Below are 14,768 nucleotides of genomic sequence, written 5' to 3' on the forward strand. Positions count from 1 at the left end.
TTATCACCAGAACAGGAAGTGATTGGAAATGAAAATGTTACATTTATCACCAGAACAGGAAGTGATTGGAAATGAAAATGTTACATTTATCACTGGAACAGGAAGTGATTGGAAATGAAAATGTTACATTTATCACCGGAGCAGGAAGTGATTGGAAATGAAAATGTTACATTTATCACCGGAACAGGAAGTGATTGGAAATGAAAATGTTACATTTATCACTGGAACAGGAAGTGATTGGAAATCAAATTGTTACATTTATCACCAAAACAGGAAGTGATTGGAAATGAAAATGTTACATTTATCACCAAAACAGGAAGTGATTGGAAATGAAAATGTTACATTTATCACCAAAACAGGAAGTGATTGGAAATGAAAATGTTACATTTATCACTGGAACAGGAAGTGATTGGAAATGAAAATGTTACATTTATCACCAGAACAGGAAGTGATTGGAAATGAAAATGTTACATTTATCACTGGAACAGGAAATGATTGGAAATGAAAATGTTACATTTATCACCGGAACAGGAAGTGATTGGAAATGAAAATGTTACATTTATCACTGGAACAGGAAGTGATGAGAATCTAAAATGTTACATTTATCACTGGAACAGGAAGTGATTGGAAATGAAAATGTTACATTTATCACCAGAACAGGAAGTGATTGGAAATCAAATTGTTACATTTATCACCAAAACAGGAAGTGATTGGAAATGAAAATGTTCCATTTATCACTGGAACAGGAAGTGATTGGAAATGAAAATGTTACATTTATCACTGGAACAGGAAGTGATTGGAAATGAAAATGTTACATTTATCACTGGAACAGGAAGTGATTGGAAAGGAAAAAGCTACATTTATCACTGGAGTCCTCAGTACCTGTACTCTGAGTGACAGCAGCTAGCTAGTAAATTATTCATAGTATTTGAGATTGCAGCGATGGTTAGTGTCAGATTGTCCACCACACTATCACAGTCTCATTATAAGTCGCTGATCACCACCATTACTAGTATAAAGAAATATGTAAATAAAAACTCCAGTATATACTGTATACCATAGAGGTTAGACACTATAACTTTCACAAAAAACAATCCATATACACTTATTGTGTTTTTTTTTTTTTTTTTTTTTTTACCAAAGGCAAATAGGAGAAAATATTTTGGCCTAAATTTATGAAGAAATTTAATTTTATTGAATGTTTTAGAACAGAAAATTGAAAATATAGGGGCAGATTCACGTAGAAATCTGTTACGCTGCGGCGTAACGTATCCCATTTACGTGAGACCGCTGCAAGTTTACAGCGTAAGTGCCTGATTCACAAAGCGCTTACCAGTAAACTTGCGGTGGCGTAGCGTAAATCCGCTTGGCGCAAGCCCGCCTAATTCAAATGGGGCGGGCACCATTTAAATTAGGCGCGTTCCCGTGCCGAACGTACTGCGCATGCTTCGTCCGTAAAATTACCCGACGTGCATTGCGCTAAATGACGTCGCAAGGACGTCATTGGTTTCGACGTTAACGTAAATGGTGTCCAGCGCCATTCACGGACGACTTACGCAAACGACGTGAAATTTTAAATTTCGACGCGGGAACGACGGCCATACTTAACATTGGTTACACCACCTAGAGGGCAGCTTTAGTTTTACGCGACGCATCTCTACGGAAACGACATAAGTTTAGATCGACGGGCAAAGCGGACGTTCTTGAATCGGTCAGTCATTTGCATATTCTACGCCGACCGCAATGGAATCGCCACCTAGCGGCTGGCCTAGAATTGCAGCCTTAGATCCGACGGTGTAACACAGTTACACCTGTCGGATCTTAGGGCTATCTATGCGTAACCTGATTCTATGAATCAGGCGCATAGATACGACAATCGTATCTCAGAGATACGGCGGCTGTCTCTGGTCCTCCCCGCAATTAGTCACCACAGTCATGCGAGAGAGCTCGCATGGTGGTGAGTAATTGCGAGCGCGCTCTCGTGATACAGTGATGTTTTTTCACCTTAATGCATAGATTGCTTTAACCACTTCCCGACCGCCGCATGTATATATACGTCGGCAGAATGGCACGGACGGGCACATTGGCGTACATGTATGTCCCTGCCTTCTAGCGGGTGGGGGGTCCGATCGGGACCCCCCCCCCCCCGCTACATGCGGCAGTCGGGTTCCCTCTGGGATCGATCCGGGACGACGGCGCTGCTATTTGTTTATAGCCGCTCCGTCGCGATCGCTCCCCGGAGCTGAAGAACAGGGAGAGCCGTATGTAAACACACCTTCCCGGTGCTTCACTGTGGCGGCGCATCGATCGAGTGATCCCTTTTATAGGGAGACTCGATCGATGATGTCACTCCTACAGCCACACCCCCCTACAGTTGTAAACACACACTAGGTGAACACTAACTCCTACAGCGCCCCTAGTGGTTAACTCCCAAACTGCAACTGTCATTTTCACAATAAACAATGCAATTTAAATGCATTTTTTGCTGTGAAAATGACAACGGTCCCAAAAATGTGTCAAAATTGTCCGAAGTGCCCGCCATAATGTCGCAGTCACGAAAAAAATCGCTGATCGCCGCCATTAGTAGTAAAAAAAAAAATAATTTATAAAAATGCAATAAAACTATCCCCTATTTTGTAAACGCTATACATTTTGCGCAAACCAACCGATAAACGCTTATTGCGATTTTTTTTTTTACCAAAAATAGGTAGAAGAATACGTATCGGACTAAACTGAGAAAAAAAAATGTATATATGTTTTTGGGGGATATTTATTACAGCAAAAAGTAAAAAATATTGCATTTTTTTCAAAATTGTCGCTTTATTTTTGTTTATAGCGCAAAAAATAAAAGCCGCAGAGGTGATCAAATACCACCAAAAGAAAGCTCTATTTGTGGGGGAAAAAGGACGCCAATTTTGTTTGGGAGCCACGTCGCACGACCGCGCAATTGACAGTTAAAGCGACGCAGTGCCGAATTGTAAAAACCCCTTGGGTCATGTAGCAGCATATTGGTCCGGGGCTTAAGTGGTTAAGGTGAAAAAACATTTTCCTTTACAACTCCTTTAAGTTAGCGCAGTGCAGAAAAGCAGAAGATTTCCTGGCTTTTGGCATCAGTGGGTTTGGATTCGGCACCTGAGCTTTAATTGTATTCTGTGACTCCGCCTCCAACCCGACCCAACCCAGGAATGTTCATTTCATCACTGCCAGGCAACCGGCATTCCCTGAGGCAGCTCAGCAATGGACTCTTTTCATTCCTCTCCTCTAATTATCAACCCGGAATTTCCAGAAACCAATATCTTCCATTTGTCACAGAAAGTACATTTATAACTTCTCATTCCTCCCTCGGGGGACAACAAGTGACACCCCCAGATTCACCTGACACCTCCGATACAACAACCCCCATCATCTGTACAGAGAGAGTACTATATACAGGGATAGGCAACACCCATACCAGAAATATCAGACTTACCTCCCTCCTCATGGTAGTGTATGAGGGTCTCCCCCCAGTCCTCAGTACTTACCTCCCTCCTCCTTGTAGTGTATGAGGGTCTCCCTCCAGTCCTCAGTACTTACCTCCCTCCTCCTTGTAGTGTATGAGGACCCCCCCCAGTCCTCAGTACTTACCTCCCTCCTCCTTGTAGTGTATGAGGATCCCCCTCCAGTCCTTAGTACTTACCTCCCTCCTCCTTGTAGTGTATGAGGATCCCCCTCCAGTCCTCAGTACTTACCTCCCTCCTCCTTGTAGTGTATGAGGATCCCCCTCCAGTCCTCAGTACTTACCTCCCTCCTACTTGTAGTGTATGAGGATCCCCCTCCAGTCCTCAGTACTTACCTCCCTCCTCCTTGTAGTGTATGAGGATCCCCCTCCAGTCCTCAGTACTTACCTCCCTCCTCCTTGTAGTGTATGAGGATCCCCCTCCAGTCCTCAGTACTTACCTCCCTCCTCCTTGTAGTGTATGAGGATCTCCCCTCCAGTCCTCAGTACTTACCTCCCTCCTCCTTGTAGTGTATGAGGATCCCCTCCAGTCCTCAGTACTTACCTCCCTCCTCCTTGTAGTGTATGAGGATCTCCCTCCAGTCCTCAGTACTTACCTCCCTCCTCCTTGTAGTGTATGAGGATCTCCCTCCAGTCCTCAGTACTTACCTCCCTCCTCCTTGTAGTGTATGAGGATCCCCCTCCTATCCTCAGTACTTACCTCCCTCCTCCTTGTAGTGTATGAGGATCCCCTCCAGTCCTCAGTACCTACCTTCCTCCTCCTTGTAGTGTATGAGGATCCCCTCCAGTCCTCAGTACTTACCTCCCTCCTCCTTGTAGTGTATGAGGATCCCCCTCCAGTCCTCAGTACTTACCTCCCTCCTCCTTGTAGTGTATGAGGATCCCCTCCAGTCCTCAGTACTTACCTCCCTCCTCCTTGTAGTGTATGAGGATCTCCCTCCAGTCCTCAGTACTTACCTCCTTCCTCCTTGTAGTGTATGAGGATCCCCCTCCTATCCTCAGTACTTACCTCCCTCCTCCTTGTAGTGTATGAGGATCTCCCTCCAGTCCTCAGTACTTACCTCCCTCCTCCTTGTAGTGTATGAGGATCCCCTCCAGTCCTCAGTACTTACCTCCCTCCTCCTTGTAGTGTATGAGGATCCCCTCCAGTCCTCAGTACCTACCTTCCTCCTCCTTGTAGTGTATGAGGATCCCCCTCCAGTCCTCAGTACTTACCTCCCTCCTCCTTGTAATATATGGGTATCCTCCTCCCCCCCAGTACCTACCTTCCTCCTCCTTGAAGTGTATGAGGATGTATCCCCGGGTGCAGTCGGTGTCTCGGATCTCACATTCTCCTCCGGTAGATTCGCTCCTCTTCTGGAAATACAGCAGAATTTTATTTTTTAGCTTCTTCAGCCTCTGGGGGTCGTCACCCCACTGGAGGGAGACGGGGTGCGGGTACTGGGGGTCCCCCATCCCTCTGGTGGTGACGGTGGGTCTGCCCAGATGAAGGTCGGTGAGACGTACGTTGGGTGTTCTGGGTGTGGGGGAGGGAAAGGCTCGGAGCTCTTTACTTTCTGTTTCATTTCTCGCTCTCACTGAGATTTCTCCTCCTATTTAAAGTGTTACCAAACCCACAACAGTAAAACTTGCATGTTATGCTCACTGTAGAACCTAAAGCAGGGATCCTCAAACTGCGTCCCTCCAGCTGTTGCGGAACTACAAATCCCATGACATGACTAGGCATGATGGGAATTGTAGTTCCTGAACACCTGGAGGGCCGTAGTTTGAAGACCCATGACCTAAAGGGTTAACCCTCCTCCACATTGTGTAATGCTGTTTGATCCTGTCTTCTCTGAACCCCCCCCCCCTTCTTCCTTAGCCCCCAATCCATCTGCTGATAGTACAGATAGTACAGATCCTTGGAGGCATTCTGCACATGCTCATTTTCTTGGATGTGATCTGCACAGGGCCAATCAGCACTGCAGGCAGAGGGTCAGGGGTCCTGCAGCCTCATAGGACAGTGGGACGGGAATGATTGATTGATTTTTGAGCTTAGTTTGGCGCCAAATGCCCACTGTGAAGTGAGCGTCTAAGCGCCGCTGGTGAGATGTAACTTTGAATCTATCCGTGGTGAAGAAGAGAGAGAAGAGAGGGCGGTGAAAGAAAAGGGTATCCAGCCCTTAGGGGAGCAAAAGGAAAGAGCCGTGAAGTGTATGAAAGAAAAAAGGAACAGTGGGGATACTAGAGGAGGGGTAGAAGACATCATAGTTATAAGGCCCGGTACACACGAACAAACATGTATGGTGAAAGTGGTCCGTCGGACCGTTTTCACCATACATGTCTGCCAGAGGGCTTCTGTACGATGGTTGTACACACCATCGTACAGAAGTCCGCGCATAAACAATACGCGGGGCGTGTCCGCGTCGTCGCCGCGACGATGACGCGGCGATGACGCGGAGACGTGGGCAGGCCTGCCATTTAAAGGCTTCCACGCATGCGTCGAAGTCATTCGACGCATGCGAGGGACGGCGGGCGCCTGGACATGTACGGTAGGTCTGTACTGACGACCGTACATGTCCGAGCGGGCAGGATTCCAGCGGACGGTTTTAAAACACGTCCACGAATATTTGCCCGCTGGGAAAAGGCCCGGCGGGCAAATGTTTGCTGGAATTCGGCCCGCTCGCGCCTACACACGACCGAACATGTATGCTGAAACTGGCCCGCGGACCAGTTTCAGCATACATGTTTGGTCGTGTGTACGGGGCCGAAGGAGAGGCAAGTGGCCCCTTCAATGAGGGGGCGGACTGTGAGAGGGAAAAGAATATACATTTATCCATAGACCTGGATGAACAGTTCCGTCTTTAGTTTCTTTCTGAAGAGGAGCAGGTTGGGTGTCATCTTAAGTTCCAAGGAGAGGGCATTCCACAGCATGGCACCCCTACTCTGGAGTCGTTTGCCTCCCATGGAAGAAAGTTTAGATGGAATGACTGTGGCTAAATGTTGGGTCTTGGATCTTAAAGCGGTTCTCCACCCTAAAGTGAAGTCCCGCTGATTCGAACCCTCCCCCCCTCCGGCGTCACATTTGACACCTTTCAGGGGGGAGGGGGGTGCAGATACCTGTCTAAAGACAGGTATTTGCACCCACTTCCGGCCACACGCTACGGGCAAAAGACGGGCATTCCGTCACATCCCGTCTTTCGCCCGTTGTGTGCTGGGAACACTCGGCTCCCAGCACACAGCGTGTGAGCCAATCGGTGGGCGCAGCGCGACTCGCGCATGCGCCGTAGGGAACCGGGCAGTGAAGCCGCAGCGCTTCACTTCCTGGTTCCCTGAGCGTGGATGGCGGGGGGAGCAGCAGAGTGACGAGCGATCGCTCGTGCTCTGCTGCGATCGGCGCTGGACTCCAGGACAGGTAAGTGTCCTTATATTAAAAGTCAGCAGCTGCACTATTTGTAGCTGCTGGCTTTTAATATTTTGTTCCCGTGGCACATCCGCTTTAATAGGCGCGAGGGTTCATAGTGCACCACCAAGCTGTGTAAGTACTTGGGACCCTGTCCCCAGTATGCACGGAAGAAGATACAGAGCGTTTTAAAGATCACTCTCTGCTCGATAGGGAGCCAATGAAGTGATCTCCTCTTCTCGCTAGACCGAGTACAAAGAGAGCAGTGTGGTTCTGAACCACCTGAAGCTTATGGGCCCATTTCTCCGGGGCACCCAATAGGAATACGTTTGCCCCGTCTAACCGGGAATGGATAAAAGCCTGGGCAAGTAGTGATCTGTTATTTTGCGTGAATAGATGTTTTACTTTTCTGAGGAGCCTTAGATGGTAATTGGCATTCCGCAGGATGTTTCTGAAGTGGGGCACAAACGAAAGGGTGTCATCAATTATGACTCCTGGGTTTTTTACCTGCTTGGCTGGAATGGGTGTGGGTCCGAAAGACAGAGGCCAAGCAGCCAGCGATAGGGGGCTAGTAGGACCAATTAATAGAACTTCAGTTTTAGCTGCGTTCAGTCCAAGCTTATTGCCAGCCATCCAGTCCTGTATTTCTACCAGGCATTTCGCCAACTGAACTGGCTGCTGAGGTCCTCCTGCTGAATCAACCAGAATTTGTGTGTCATCGGCATAAAGCTGGCACTCCAAGTTATTGTTCTGGATGATGTCAGCAAGAGGACGAACATAGCAGTTAAAGAGGAGTGGCGATAGAGCACTCCCCTGTGGAACTCCGCATGTCAGAGGTCTTGGGGTAGACCGGTGTGTTCCCATCTTGACACATTGTGTTCTCTCATGGAGAAACGAGCGTATCCAGCTCAGGACCACCCCGTTAAGACCAAAAATATTTTTTAATCTGTCCAACAGTATATCATAGTCGACAGTGTCGAATGCTGCGGAGAGGTCTAGAAAAATCAGGGCTGCCGACCCCCCTGCGTCACGGATTGTCAATAGTCTTTCTCGCATGGCCAGCACAGATATCTCGGTTCCTCTTCCCGGACGAAACCCTGACTGGGTGTCATGGAAGAGGTTACCCCCCTCAAAATAGTTTTGTAGCTGCCTGAAGACTACTTGCTCTAGGATTTTTGCCAGGAAGAGGATGGCGGAGATCAGGGCCGCTGATAAGCCAGTACAACTGGCCCTGTTGTAGGGGGCCCCGGGCCAGCAGGGGCCCGGATGGCAACCCCCTTTAGGGGTCCGGAGGTCCCCAGGGGCCCGGAGGCCCACAGGGTCCCAGATGACAACTCCCCTTTTTTTTATTTTTTTTTTATAAAAAAAATATATATTTTTTTTAATATATTTTTATTTTAATTTTTATTAAAGGGCCATTTTTTTTTAAAAAAATTTAGAAGTCCGGGGGTCCGCAGGGGTCCGAAGGCCCCAGGGCCCCGGATGGCAACCCCCCTTTTTTTTATTTATTTTTTATAAAAAAAATATATATTTTTTCTAATATATATTTTTTTTTATTAAAAGGGACAATTTTTTTTCTTAGGGGTACGGGGGTCCCCAGGGGCCCAGAGATCCCCAGGGCCCGGGATGAAAACACCCCTTTTTTTTATAAAAAAAATAAATACATTTTTATATATTTTTTTATTTTATATATATATATATATATATATATATATATATATATATATATATATATATATATATTATTAAAGGTCCCCAGGGCCCCGGATGGCAATCCCCCTTTTTTTAATAAATTATTTTTATTTTCATATTAATTTATTTCATTTTTTTTTCTTTTTATTCCTTATATATGTATATATATATATTAAAGGGCTCATGAGGTCTCCATGTGGCAAACCCCCTTTTTTTTATAAATGTTTTTTTTTTTTTTTAATTAAAGGGCCCAGAGGTCCCCAGGGCCTTGAATGGCAACCCCCCCCCCCTTTTTTTTAATAAATGTTTATTTATTTATTTTATATATTATTTTATTTTTATTTTTTCATTTTTATTAATAATTTGTAAAGGGCCCCCCTCCGCTTCTCAATTCGCGGCAGCCCCCCCCTCCCGACAGTTTCAAGGTGGGGCCAGGGGTGGAGCTAAAGGCGGGACCAGGGGTGGAGCTGAAGGGGGCCCCGTCAGGTAGGCTGTATGGGGCCCCATGATTTCTATCAGCGGCCCTGGCGGAGATGGACCTGAAATTGAGCGGGTCATTTATGTCATCTTTTTCAGAAGGGGTGTTACTATGGCATGCTTCATTTTTCCTGGGACGATGCCTAATTGCAGAGAAAGGTTAATAACTTTGCAGATGTCCAGGGCCAATGTTTTTGCGTTGGCCTTCATGAGCCACCTGGGACAGATATCATCCGGATATGATGAAGCTTTTAAGTCTCTCATAATTTTCAGTATCTCCCCAGGGGTAGTATCTGTAAATCGCATAAGACCTGAATGGAAGCCAGATGATATTGGTTGGTCTAAGGGTCGCACAGCCTGGTTGGTAGATGTCCGGATTTTCTGTATTTTGGCTTCAAATGACAGAAGAAGGCTGGAGCACATTTTATCTGAAGATGGTATGGAAGAAAAGTATTTTTTGTTGTTAAAGAGGCTGGATGTGATTTTGAATAGTTCAGCCTCTTTATTAATTGCTTGGGTTATTTGGGCATTATAATCGCTTATTTTTTGGTATTTTACGTGCTTGCTATACACTCTGCACTGGTTCCTGTAGGCCAATTTGTCCTGCGGGTGGTTAGTTCTGATCCATTTGCGTTCAAGCTGACGTCTTTTGGATTTTAACTCTCCCAGTGAGGATGAATACCAAGGGCATGATTTAGATTTCCTAGGCCTATTGTATGACGTAGTGATGGGCGCCACTTTGTCAAGGGTGTTTTTTAGTTTTTGTTCGAATGCGTCCATGGCCTGTTCTAATTTTTCCAAATCATTTTCAATGTCGACTAACTTCTGTTCTGAATTGCCTTGGCTGTTAATATAGACTGAATGAAAGGTTTCATCGCTGATTTTTGTAAGTTTTCGGAAAGGTTTTGATCTTTCCATCGGGGGGCCTGAGGTATTTTTTCTGGGGGCTAAGTCTGGCAGAGTGTATTTTAATAGATAATGGTCCGTCCATCCTGTTACTGTTGTAGATAGATTTGTGACTTGAAGATCATTAGAGAGTATAGCGTCAAGCTGATGTCCAAGGATATGAGTTGGCCCCTGAACTTTCTGCTCGAACCCCATACCCTCCAGGTCTTCTAGGAGGTCCTTGGCGTGTGGTTCTTCAGTCTGCTCCAACCAAACGTTGAAGTCTCCTTGAATTATTAATTTATCCTGGTTAGCAGTTAGTTGCATAATAATATATTCATTAAATTCTTTGACAAAATGAAAACTCCTCCTACAAGCTTTAACCAGACACTGATATAAGTCACAAGACTGCTTTATACTGCCAATGAGAAAAGGTATTTAGCAGTTTATATTTATGAAAAGAATTGCATTTCCATGTTCCGTGTACTGTGGGGAGAGCAGTGTAGCGGTACCCCCCCCCCCACCCCATAGGGGCTGCTGGGGAATGTGGTCATCTCCCACCCTGCACAGCCAGGCACAGGAATTTCCAGTCACTCAGAGAAGAAATCCTTGCAGCTTTGTTTGTTTTTTGTTTATTTAGGGAATAGAACTTGGATGGGGGAGGGTGAATATGGGATGCCCACCGGATCAATGAACTTGTAGGGACTCCACTATATACAGTCCAGTATATACATTGCCTCCCCTTCTACCTCCAGCACACACTTGCTTGCAGACTATCACTCCCAGGACCAGCTGGCACAGGCTTCAGACTTCGCACAATCTCAGCTAAGTCTGTGGAAATGCCCTTTGCAGGCAGGGACCGTGGGCCCCTATGGTGTAGCAGAAAAATGGAAGCCTTTAGCTGTCCCCATGTGTGGCTACTGCTCCCAGTACCACTCCTGGCTGCAGCTGCCCATTTCCACTGCCCGTGCCACGACAGTCCCCCTGGCTGGCTCTGCACCTATCCCAGCCCTCTCAGGCGTGCCACCCAGTCCTCCTGACTGTGTGTCACTCACCAGCCCTCCTGGCTGTTCCTCCTGGAGACTTGCCTGGCAGTGTTCTCCCACTGTCCTCTTCTTGCTCCCATGCCTTTTGGCCAGGACTCCTCCGTGTGACTTGGGAGGGTCCTGTCTGCACAAAAGCTCAGGTCCAAGGTCACCCCCCCCCCCCCAGACTGGTGGGCTCCTTCAAAGGCCACAACAGCCTAACACTCCATCTCCAGCTTCCACCTGAACAACTTCTCCCCAGCTGGGCTGACCCAGAGTATTTTAGGGGGCCTTCCCCCTGCCAACCCAGATTGGGGATTGGTCAGGACCCTCAGAATACTTCAGACAGCTCCACCTTACCTACCCTCCAATACTTCTGGAGGCTTCTAGCAAATTCAAGATGTAGGGGGGGGGGGGTCTCAGTGATGCTGCCTGTGAGTCACCCAGCTCTCCCTGAGTCACTCAATCCCTGACCCAGAAGAATACACAGGCTTGGCTCCCATCCAAGCCTGGAAATGTACTTACGCTAACCAGAAAAAAAAAAACGAATTACACTTTTAGCACATAAGAGGGTGCTACACCAGATATAGTGTGTGATGGGAGTCACTTTGGGCGGGGGGGGGGGGGGGTTTACGGAATCCAGCTTACTTAGAGGAGTCAGGAAACATATTTTTCAGCTCCCCAGGCTCCTCCTATGTTAAGGTGACCAGATTTTCTAAATGAAATCCGGGGACATATTTTTTTATTGGCAAATAGTAAACTATTTTATATGCATATTTTCCTCAAATTATATATGTAGTCAGTGGTGTGGCGTGGGGTGTCAGTGCCCGGGATAGGGCAAGAAATTTGCATGCCCCCCCCCCCCCCGCCAGACTTTTAGCACTCAGAGTCTCTTCCACTAGTACAGTAGTACTGACCAACTTCATTCCTACACTGACCACTACACTGACCTACCTGATCCCTACACTGACCACTACACTGACCTACCTGATCCCTACACTGACCACTACACTGACCTACCTGAGTTTTATACTGACCACTGCACTGACCTCCCTGATTCCTACTCTGATCTACCTGATCCCTACACTGACCTACCTGATTCCTACACCGACCACTACACTGACCTCCCTGATTCCTATACTGACCACTACACTGACCTCCCTGATTTCTATACTGACCTACCTGATTTCTACACTGATTCCTATACTGACCACTACACTGACCTCCCTGATTCCTACACTGACCTACGCCGATTCCTACACTGACCACTACACTGACCTACCTGATTCCTACTCTGACCACTACACTAACCTACCTGATTCCTACACTGACCACTACACTGACCTACCTGATTCCTATACTGACCACTACACTGACCTACCCTGATTCCTACACTGACCACTACACTGACCTACCTGATTCCTATACCGACCACTACACTGACCTACCCGATTCCAACTCTGATCTACCTGATCCTTACATTGACCACTACACTGACCTACCTGATCCCTACCCTGACCTACCTGAGTTCTATACTGACCACTACACTGACCTCCCTGATTCCTATACTGATCTACCTGATCCCTACACTGACCACTACTCTGACCTACCCGAGTCCTATACTGACCACTACACTGACCTACCTGATTCCTACTCTGATCTACGTGATCCCTACACTGACCTCCCTGATTCCTACACTGACCACTACACTGACCTCCCTGATCCCTACACTGACCACTACACTGACCTACCTGATTCCTACACTGACCACTACACTGACCTACCTGATTCCTACACTGACCTACCTGATTCCTACACTGACCACTACACTGACCTACCTGATTCCTACACTGACCACTACACTGACCTACCTGATTCCTACTCTGACCACTACACTGACCTACCTGATCCCTACACTGACCTACCTGAGTTTTATACTGAACACTACACTAACCTACCTGATTCCTATACTGACCACTACACTGACCTACCTGATTCCTACTCTGATCTACGTGATCCCTACACTGACCTCCCTGATTCCTACACTGACCACTACACTGACCTACCTGATTCCTATACTGACCACTACACTGACCTACCTGATCCCTACACTGACCACTACACTGACCTCCCTGATTTCTACACTGATTCCTACACTGACCTACCCAGATTCCTACACTGACCACTACACCGACCTACCTGATTCCTACTCTGATCTACCTGATCCCTACACTGACCTCCCTGATTCCCACACTGACCACTACACTGACCTACCCTGATTCCTACACTGACCACTACACTGACCTACCTGATCCCTACACTGACCTACCTGATCCCTACACTGACCTACCTGAGTTCTATACTGACCACTACACTGACCTCCCTGATTCCTATACTGACCACTGCACTGACCTACCTGATTCCTATACTGACCACTACACTGACCTCCCTGATTCCTATACTGATCACTACACTGACCTACCCTGATTCCTACACTGACCTACCTGATTCCTACACTGACCACTACACTGACCTACCTGATTCCTATACTGACCACTACACTGACCTCCCTGATTCCTACACTGACCACTACACTGACCTACCTGATTCCTATACTGATCACTACACTGACCTCCCTGATTCCTATACTGATCACTACACTGACCTACCCTGATTCCTACACTGACCTACCTGATTCCTACACTGACCACTACACTGACCTACCTGATTCCTATACTGACCACTACACTGACCTCCCTGATTCCTACACTGACCACTACACTGACCTCCCTGATTCCTATACTGATCACTACACTGACCTCCCTGATTCCTATACTGATCACTACACTGACCTACCCTGATTCCTACACTGACCACTACACTGACCTACCTGATTCCTATACTGACCACTACACTGACCTACCTGATTCCTATACTGATCACTACACTGACCTACCCTGATTCCTACACTGACCACTACACTGACCTACCTGATTCCTATACTGACCACTACACTGACCTACCTGATTCCTATACTGACCACTACACTGACCTACCCGGTTCCTATACTGACCACTACACTGACCTACCTGATTCCAACTCTGATCTACCTGATCCTTACATTGACCACTACACTGACCTACCTGATCCCTACACTGACCTACCTGATCCCTACACTGACCACTACACTGACCTCCCTGAGTTCTAAACTGACCACTGCACTGACCTACCTGATTCCTATACTGACCACTACATAATTTTTTTATGGTATTTGGTATACTCTTTTTCATATTTCTAATAAATTATTTAAACGTAACAATTATCTGTGGTACTATTTCCCTGGGCTCTTTCCATGTGGCACACAGCACTTGCCTTATATTTGGTATAGTGCACTAATATTTTCATATGCTTCCCTTTGGCCACTAAATTCCACTCGATTCGAGTGTGTGGATAATTACCCGGCGGTACCCCTATGTGTACCTTTATTTCGTTGGTTCCCTACCCTTCCCCCCCTTTTTTTCCCACTACAACCACACTGGACTCCGCATTTCATTTTACCCCGGACCCAGCCAGGTTGTCTACACTATGATTAGAACACTGACATTGGACATAAGAGTTTCCCCAAGTGCCCTTCCTACTCATAAAGTAGGACATTTGAACTGTTTGTAGGTACGCATGCCCCAGTCATAGGAGAGGAGAAGCCCCTGGGACCGAGCCTCTTTCTGAGATTTGTTAAAAACAAGTATTTTTTGCTCAAAAATTACTAAGAACCCCCAAACATTATACATTTAGGGCCAGATTCACAGTGGAG

General features: G+C 46.8%; 1 protein-coding gene across 1 annotated transcript in view; it reads right to left on the reverse strand.

The window, feature by feature from the left end:
• Positions 1-5,033, reverse strand: part of LOC120944302 (protein mono-ADP-ribosyltransferase PARP14-like) — a 63,072-nt gene extending 58,039 nt beyond the window's left edge. The window contains exon 1 of the mRNA XM_040358335.1: positions 4,762-5,033. Coding sequence (XP_040214269.1) covers positions 4,762-4,951 — 190 coding nt within the window. The 5' untranslated portion in view covers positions 4,952-5,033. The remainder of the gene's footprint in view (positions 1-4,761) is intronic.
• Positions 5,034-14,768: the final 9,735 nt, after the last annotated feature.

The sequence above is a fragment of the Rana temporaria genome, chromosome 6 (genome assembly GCF_905171775.1).
Source record: "Rana temporaria chromosome 6, aRanTem1.1, whole genome shotgun sequence".
Taxonomy (NCBI): Eukaryota; Metazoa; Chordata; class Amphibia; order Anura; family Ranidae; genus Rana; species Rana temporaria.